The sequence below is a fragment of the Epinephelus moara genome, chromosome 2 (genome assembly GCF_006386435.1).
Source record: "Epinephelus moara isolate mb chromosome 2, YSFRI_EMoa_1.0, whole genome shotgun sequence".
Taxonomy (NCBI): Eukaryota; Metazoa; Chordata; class Actinopteri; order Perciformes; family Serranidae; genus Epinephelus; species Epinephelus moara.
The window spans coordinates 10522190-10531076 of record NC_065507.1 but is presented as its reverse complement, the minus strand read 5'-3'; the positions used below and the strand labels follow the sequence as shown (position 1 = coordinate 10531076).

Here is an 8887-nt window from a genome sequence, read left to right as displayed (position 1 = left end):
ATTGGACTTTGAACTTATCCCACAGTAGTGGTACGTGAGGCATCGTAGTACTACGGTACTCCACCCTGCAACACTAGTGACATCAGCCAATACTGTATGTAGTTTTTAGATGTGAAAAGTTCTAGACCCATGCAAATTAGTTCCGGAACACACCAGGGCCTTTTCTGAAAAGATCCTGGTATGCGTTCCAGTACGTTCCGGCTCAAATTAAGCACTGGCCCCACCACAAGACACACAGACTTTCTGTTGGTTTTGAATCTCTTGTGGTCATTCTGGGTCTCCTTTTGTTTGGTTTTTGTCTTTTGTAGTCTTTGGGGTTTCTTTGAGGTAATTTTGTGTCTTATTTGGTGGTTTTCTGTGTTTTTGTAGGCATTTGTGTCTTTTTGTAGTTCCTTTGAATCTGTTTGTACTCTTTTTGTGTCATTTTGAATCTCTTAATCGTCAGTTCTAATTTGAGTTGCAATTTTCAGCTGAAGACCTGGGGGGCCCTGACACTTTGGGCCCCTGGGCCTGTGCCCAGTAGGCCTGTTCAGAAATCCATCCATGATCTTGAGCGCGTTTGATTTGAATCACTTAGCACGCTTACTGGGAGGTGCATACAGCAAGACACTGTACACCCAACTTCACTCTCTCTGTGGTTTCACAGCAGATTCCCGACTAAACCATTCCCCACTTAACAATGATTGGTGGAAACTAAAATTATTCTTAGGCTGAGTTAAACCTTAATAAGTTTCTTTTTTGGGGCGGATAATCAAACCAGATTAGATTGAGCAAAAAAAAAACAAAAAAAAAACTCACAACTATGGCTTGAGTGTCACATTAATTGGGATGTGTTTTAAATTAACCAAAATACAGTTTTCACAGTTTTTTATATTCAAGTTATATTATGTTTTTTTTTTGTTCGTTTTTTTTTTTTTTTTTAAAGTGTTGAGGTGTGCTTAAACCAAGGAGACGGAGGAAGAAAAAGCATAGGAGTTAAAAAGTAAAATACTCACACAACTATGGCTTGAGTTGTGTCACATTAATTAGGATGTTTTGTACATTTACCTTAATACAGTTTTCACAGTTTTTTTTTAAATTCCAGTGATATTCTTGTCTGTTTTTTTCTTGTTTTTGTTTTTTTGAGGCGTTGAGGTGTGCTTAAACCAAGGAGATGGAGAAGGAAAAAGCGTAGGAGTTAAAGAAAAAAAAGTAATGGGAAAGGAACATTGTTTCATATGGAAAAGGCTGACATATGTGACAAGAGGCTTCAGGTTCCTTGAGGATGCGTGAGTGGAAACCATCTCTTCAGTAACACGACACCCATCAGCTGCCACTTTCTGATCCCCTGTCTGTCTTCAGCTTATCCTTAAACATGCTTCACCGAAGAAATAAACATTTCAGCTCAAGCCCCTTGAATGTTGTCCTTCTTTTTAACGGTTTGGTCCATGTTAATAAAAACAAAATCCTGATTTAAAGCACAGTCTTATTTTAGTATGCTTTATTCTGATTGTTTGATGACATGATTGAGATTTATACTGAACAATAACACACAGTTATATTCAATTTTATGTGCAGAAATGTCCTGTAATTTGCAGGATATGGATGGATTTATCACCAGATAACTCATCCTCCCCGTAATCCTCCAATTTGATTCCACTTACACAAGGACAGATAGAATAAGTAGTGAGGCAAGAAGGAACAAAAAAGAGCATTTAATGGAGTCTGTTTCAAACAGGCATGGATTACTACTAAACATGTGCTTCCTTCTATGACAGCTAAAAACAGTCATTACAGTTGAGAAACCATAGCTTCTGGGTAGAGCTACTCTCACACACCCGTGGTTTCCTGAGCAGAGTGGAATATGAATGTCAAAATAAAAAAAGAAGATTTGAGGGGTTTTGTTAGATCCCAGTGATTTCTGAATCTCATTCATTCAGCCCCTTTTTGTTGTATCTATTACAGCTCCACGCTGTCTTTTCTGCAGCCTTCTCTGTCATGCATGTTTAAATCTACATTACGTACTTACCTCGGCTGAAAGGGGGGATTTTTCAGCCCATTCCTTTTTGGAGCTTTTGTCTGATAAACCTAATCAGTCTCAGCCTTCATTCTTGGATTATCAGACAGTGGTATCAGGATGCTGGGTGGAATAGAAATGTACCAAACATTGATTTAGATTTCCTTTTTAAATCAAGGCCAGTTGATAATCAATTGTGCCAGATATATTTAGAAAAACTCCCAGTTTGTAACTTTAAATCAAGAAAAAGGTAATTAGGCCCAGCGATGTTGACTGTAGCTAATATCTTGGTATTATGCATGAGAAAAGAAATGCATTGGGAAAAACAGTATCTTTTTACAAGAACCTACGCAAGACCAAAATGACCTTTTCTTTATTAATGGCCTGGTCAGGCTTTATAAATGAAGTCTGCATGACAAAGAAGCAAAGAAGGACTTGAGGACTACTGACAGAATGCACATGGTGACAGGTAATGCATCACACTTGAAGACAGAAAAGCAGCATGTTTTGTAATTGTCCTCAGAGATATAAATTACACCTGTTTATTTAGCTGAGCAGTGACTTTGATTTATGTAATGCTGACGAAGGTGGCACTGCAGTGAAAAATAAAAATACGGGATTATTTCTGTGTTTTGAGTATTTACTTGTGAACATTTGTTACATCTGTGGTTGTCTTCAGTCATGCAGCGGGGTGTATGGCCTCTATTGCTCTGGCCCTTTCTGCGAACTGTAAGTATCCCACTAGACTGTCAGGAAGAGCAGGGTAGCCCCTCCCGCTGCCCCTCCATCTCCCAGGAGAAACTTCTAGACCGAGTCATCCAGCATGCTGAACTCATCTACCGTGTCTCAGAAGAATCATGCTCTTTGTTTGTGAGTAACACCGTGCGCTTCACCAAAATGAATCTTTGCACTTGTGTGCCGTATGGGGGGGGAAAAGAAAAAATGTTCGTCAGATCCGTTGCATCCACAGGCTCTTACAGTATAGCATAAAAGGCGTAGATTTAGCATGTGTATAGCCTCAGGAGAAACTGAATCACTCTTCACACTGAGGATCACATGACAAGAGAAAATTATTTCCACTGTGCCTAGAAAGAGAGGGTTGAACCGAAAGGCAATCTAAGAAAATCCATTACCTATAGGGGGAATATTCTTATCCGCTAATGTTGGGCATGAGTTAGTTTTTTAAAATATTTTTATGAAATGTGAAATCAGCATTTTGAAAAGCAGTGCTGTAGAAGCACAGCCTTAGGCAAAGGCTACAGTGACAGCAATGCAAAAAATTTGGGTTTAAGAAGCTGTATAATACCTTTTATTATACAAGTAGAAAGAACTTGTCATAAAATTTAGTCATCCAAAGAGCAATGAAATTCTGTTGTTTCCTTACATGTCAATGCTGAAGTGTAATTAAAAAGAAAATGGCTCATCAGTTATATTAGGAAGGAAGGGGCATATTTCCCAAGGTACAGTATGTGTTTTTCTTATCATTGAATCCAGCATGCAGTCTAGCAACACTTGGAATGAGCTCTACAATGAGAGCAAAAGGACTTTTTGTTGGCCTTTTTCACAATATGCTAGACCAAAAGCACTGACACTCTCTGTTAGATACTCTGTTATTTGCTTTTGATTCTGACATGATCATCGCCTCTCTGCCAGGCTTCAAAGTAATCTTCTATCTCTCTTCTGAGCCAAAGATATTTTATTGAAGAAGCAGGCCTGAAGTGGAGTAATACGAATGTGATAATGATATACTGCAGCAGTGAGAGCGCAGGTTTTGCAGCCTGTTGAATCCCCTTCGCTCCGCGGCTCGAGATCCAAAAAGGTCTTTGAAATGGGGGTGATGTAGGACTTGTTACTGAGAACACGCTGCATGAGGTCTACAGATGAGAACATGCTGCAGAACAAAATGAGTCTCTGCTGTGTCTCCAGTGGCTGAGATTGGTGGAGCTTTTGTCATTGTTTTCCTGATGTGTCTTTTTGCGTGTTCTTGTAATTCTGTACCTATGAGAATCGAAGGTTTTCAAATCACTTGGAAAAATACACTAAAGTGTTGCTTGCCTATTTTTTAAAAGGCTTCTTTTAAAAGGTTAGGACTGAAGTGTAACCACTGTAACATTGCCTAAAAACAACAGGATTCCAAAAACAAACGCAGAGCGGAATAATGCTGCTTATGACCTTCAATTTTGAATATGGAGAATAAACTTAACTAACAATAAAAGACTGTCTTTATTCTACATACTAAACTTTAAGGTTAAGTCACATCTATGCACTTCATGAGTCTGTTTTTTCTCATGATTGTAGGAGGAGATGTTTATACCGTTCCAATTGCAGCTCCAGAGGAACCAAGCTGGCTATGCATGTATCACCAAAGCCTTACCCCTCCCCAGCTCCAAAAGTGAAATCCAACAGATATCTGTAAGTACATGGCTGCTGATCACCACAGATTTTTCTTTCTCCTTTGTCAGGGTCTTTGATCTTAATCGTGTAATGTGTGTGTGTGCCTCTGCTTTTATGTGCTAGTGCATATAATTATTCTTGTGCATACACATTTGTGGTTGTGTGTGGGTGCCAGCTTTGGGGTAGTGTTATACATGTCTGTTTGCATGTACAGGTCTGCTCACAAATCAATTTGAAGCTGCAGTGGTGCTAAGAGCCCAAACTTTCTTCTTTTATGTAGTGTGCAAGTGAACCTCCCATCTTATGTGTCCCTGTCAGGTGTGAAATGATCAGTCATTTGCTCTAATTACAGTGAAAGGTCCTCAGATATCACAAATATACTTGCCTGTGTAACATTTCAGAATACTTTTCCCTGTGCTGTCTGGGGTTCTGACCACTGTCCAACTGGACATAGCCTTTCAGGCCAAATGTCAGCTTGATCAGCAGTGTGGAAACTAGATTGAGCTACTTAGCAAAAGGGCATGTGAAGGGTGATTTGGCTGATGTGCACTGTAATCTGGTTAATGTGAAGTTCTTAAATAATCCTCCTTCAACTAACAAAGGCCAAGTATTTATGGCAAAAGCAATGTGTTCAAGGACTGAAATTTCGCTATATTGAAACTGCTGGTTAAAAGTTATGTCATCGCTATAATGGTAAATGGGATCTTTGAAAGTGCATATACTGCAAGGCTCTTCTTTATGTTAATAATTTATCCTCTGCCCTTTCTGCTGAAATATTGCCTGCTCTGCGGTTTAATGGCCATTTGTATGGTGGTCATTTGCACTTGCTTTAGAGTCTGCTCTGCTACAGGGAATTTACCCATGACACTTCAACCCACTGTTGTTGCTCTGTGTTTCGTAGCTAGCGAGCCCTTGATCAAAAGTCATGTTTTTATTGAGTTATTAAGTTTTTTTGATCACTTCTGTTCATTGCTGTCTGATATTCATTTTGAAGGGCAACAAGGCTGCTGTTCATAAAAGACATAAATGTTTCCAACAACATATAAACATTCGAGGGTCAGCTCATACCTAGGGGGGATGTATGCAAAGCAAGCTATATTTTCAATCCATTCAAGATACTAGAATGCCTTAAAATCGGAACATTATTTTGGAAAAACATGTTAGTTGCTGAGGAAAAAATGAATCCTGTAGAGCCTTCCTCACATATTGCATCAAATCTTTCTCCAACTGTCTTCATCATACACAAACCACGGTATGACAAATGCTGAGTTAGACTTATTTTCACTCCTGCTACCAAAAAAGAGGCAAATCTGGCTTATGTTGCTATTTTTAAGTTACGCAACATAGGTAGGGTATGACTTTGGCATAAAAAGCATTACTAATCTTAAAACCTATTTTTGTTACACTACGCTTCGGCGGAGTTCACAGAGCGAATGTTTAGCTGACATATCTGCTATGTTTGAATCCATGCCATAATAATCTGGGCTGCTCTAACTGCAACTCAAGGATCTCCAACAATGCTGAGTAAATGTGGTCTTCAGTACTATGAACTGAATGTTAGTTTAACAGAAGATCATTGGTAAATAAAAATAACATGGGCATAAACTATTATCTGAATGACAAAGATCAAAACATTTTATAACAAGGAGCTTGGGTCAGGTTGAGGTAGTCAAGTTTTAAAAGGGGCCGATGTGTACAGTACAGTAGTCAAAGCAACTGACCAGTATATCTGTGGTCATTCAAGTGCATGTCCACGAACAGGGAGAAAAATCCAGCAGTATACTAGGAGCCACATTTGTGACTTATTCATGCAGATTAATCCACTAAATCCACCAGGTGTTGACTGTAGAACACCTTAGCTTCGTGAAACCTGTGCCCGTCGCCCTGGTACGTTAGTGAAAGCACAGCTGGATGGCGGAGCTTGAACTTAACACCTTTCTTGTAAATCTTGGATTTGACTGTGGTGAATGCGGCGTGCTTCTTGGCAAGCTCGCTGCTCATGTCTGGGAAAATAAAAATCTTTTGTCCCTGTTAGACAAGCTGTCCCCGTTTCCTCACGAGGGCAAGTACCTGCTCTCTCTGTTCGTAGCGTAGAAAATGAACAATCATGGGTCAGGGATGTTCTCCTTCTCCTGGTTAAGGTTTCGTTTCATCTTGCAATACGTCAATAAAACAGTGAGACATATAATCTGTAGCCAAACGTCCCTCGCAGCCCTCGGATAGGCCAGCTACTCCTACTCCTACAATTTTGGAGGTCTTTTGTCTTGCGTTTAAGAAGACCGTTTTCAGTGTGGAGCTGTTTTACCTGTAGCTCAAAGCTAGTTAGCCTGACACTTGGGTCAGAGAGAGGTGTCCATTGCAACCGGAATCCTCCACCTTGATGCACACTACATTTTAAGTTGTTTGAATCGGACACAGTGAGGCTTGTATTTTGGCCAAAATTGCTGCTCTATAATTCTCCAGCTCCGCTTTAAGGTCAGAGATGGTCAGAGAGTTAGCTTCTCCAGCTATAGCAACCATTGTTTTATTCATTCATTCTGTTCTTCCCGCTCTTCACCTGTGTGCCCTGCAGGACAAGTGGTTGCTCCACTCTGTGCTGATGCTGGTCCAGTCGTGGATCGAGCCTTTGGTCTACCTGCAGACCTCACTTGATCGCTACGATGCTGCTCCTGACATGCTACTCAACAAGACCAAGTGGGTGTCTGAGAAATTGATCAGTCTGGAGCAGGGAGTGGTGGTCCTCATCAAGAAGGTGGGTCAAATCCCATTTCTGGATTGTTATAAACTCACACATGTATAAGATAATTTAATTTTATTATAAAACACATAAGAATACTGCATACTAGAGCTTTACTCCTTCCCTTTTTGTCTCTGTTTCTTAATATTTCTGTTATGTTTCCAACCTTTCTCCTGCAGATGTTGGATGAGGGAATGCTGACCGCAAACCACAGTGAACAAGGCCTATTTCAATATGATGTGCAGCCAGAGATGTTGGACTCTGTCATGAGAGACTACACCTTATTCAGCTGCTTCAAGAAAGACGCCCATAAGATGGAGGCTTTCCTAAAGCTACTCAAGTGTCGACAAACTGACAAATACAACTGTGCATAAGACATGAAGTGCAGCTTTTAAATAATACAGCTTTAAATGAATTCCTGAGGTCGGTAGCCGTGCACTTAAAGATATGACCATGCCTTAGGCGATTCAGCCTTGCTTGCAATGCAGTACATTCTTTATTGATTGTTTTGGAACACCTTCATACAAAACTAAGTAGGTGTAATGCTGTGCCCTTTCTACAACATACCGCATTTTATATTTTCCTGCTCAGTTGTTATTTTAACCTGGCAAAGGCAACAGAGGGCAAACTCCCAAAAGATTATTTGCGTGTCGAGCTGTCAAAAAAATCTGCATATCCTGCCATTGATTTCCATTTTCTTTGTTCTTAACTGGAGTTTGTATTCCTCGCTGGCTCTCGCAGTGTTTTGATTATTCCCACGGCCCCCAGAGTATTCAGTGAGACGGTTTCACTTCTGCATTAGTGAAATGAAACACTTTCACCGGAGACGGGAGTCAAACAGAGAGCAATCACTACTTTAAAAAAGACACACATTTTGATTGGTGCAAGAAAGTGTGAGCGAGGCAGAGAGAGAGAACAAATAACAGCTAAAATGAGAGGCAGGCAAGACTTATCTTGAGTTTTTGGTTAGATGCAGGTTTAGATTTGCAGAGTACTCATGAAAGAATCAGGAATATTTCTGCTCCTAAACGTGCCTAATTTAACACGAATGTAATAGAGGAAGCTTGTTATTCACTTTGAATGATCAGGAGTGGAACTGTTCACATTTTGGTTGTTAGATGTAGTGAATATGTAATGCAGAATACAAATATATTTTTTGTAATCTCATGTGTAAATACAAGAAGCCCAATGTACTGTGAAAACCTTTTGAGTGAACTGCTAATTTAAGGCGCTAATAAAGCAAACTGTAGAAAGATAAGACACTTTTGTTTTGAAATGTTCTTTTGTGAGTGAGCTAGCGAGTGTGATCAACATCTTTATCCTGTTTTTGATTCCATAAATGAGGGAAAACTTTCTCCAAAGTCAAGATTAAATCAATGAAGTTTCTGTTCTCAGTTCTGCCCTTTCCACCCCCAAACACAAGAGGGCAGTAGTGCTCTTTCATCAAGGTAATGTTAATCACTTTATTGCCATGCCTTTTATGACATGTTGTATTTCCAAATAATAAGCTTAAATGCACTGGATCAGTTTGGAGAGAATCATTTTTAATTTGGGGAGCGGGGCGACCAGCATTTATATATTTTTTACTTAAGTAATGTAAATTAATATATTATTTTAGATATTTATTTATTTACTTTAGATATTTATGAAACAAAATGTGGGATAATGGAGTGCATGAACCATAAATAAATCCTCATAGAAAATATTTCATATGCATAACACCATACTGTCATAGATATCTTGATCTATGTGATCCCAGC

The 8887-nt window shown here is 39.5% G+C and overlaps 1 protein-coding gene across 1 annotated transcript; it reads left to right on the top strand.

Annotated features, from left to right (window-relative positions):
* Positions 1-2405: 2405 nt before the first annotated feature.
* Positions 2406-8385, top strand: smtla (somatolactin alpha). Its single transcript, XM_050074553.1, has 5 exons — positions 2406-2465; positions 2676-2866; positions 4295-4408; positions 6963-7142; positions 7307-8385. The coding sequence occupies exons 1-5, from the start codon at positions 2450-2452 to the stop codon at positions 7499-7501; spliced, it is 696 nt and encodes a 231-aa protein (XP_049930510.1). The 5' UTR covers positions 2406-2449; the 3' UTR covers positions 7502-8385.
* Positions 8386-8887: the final 502 nt, after the last annotated feature.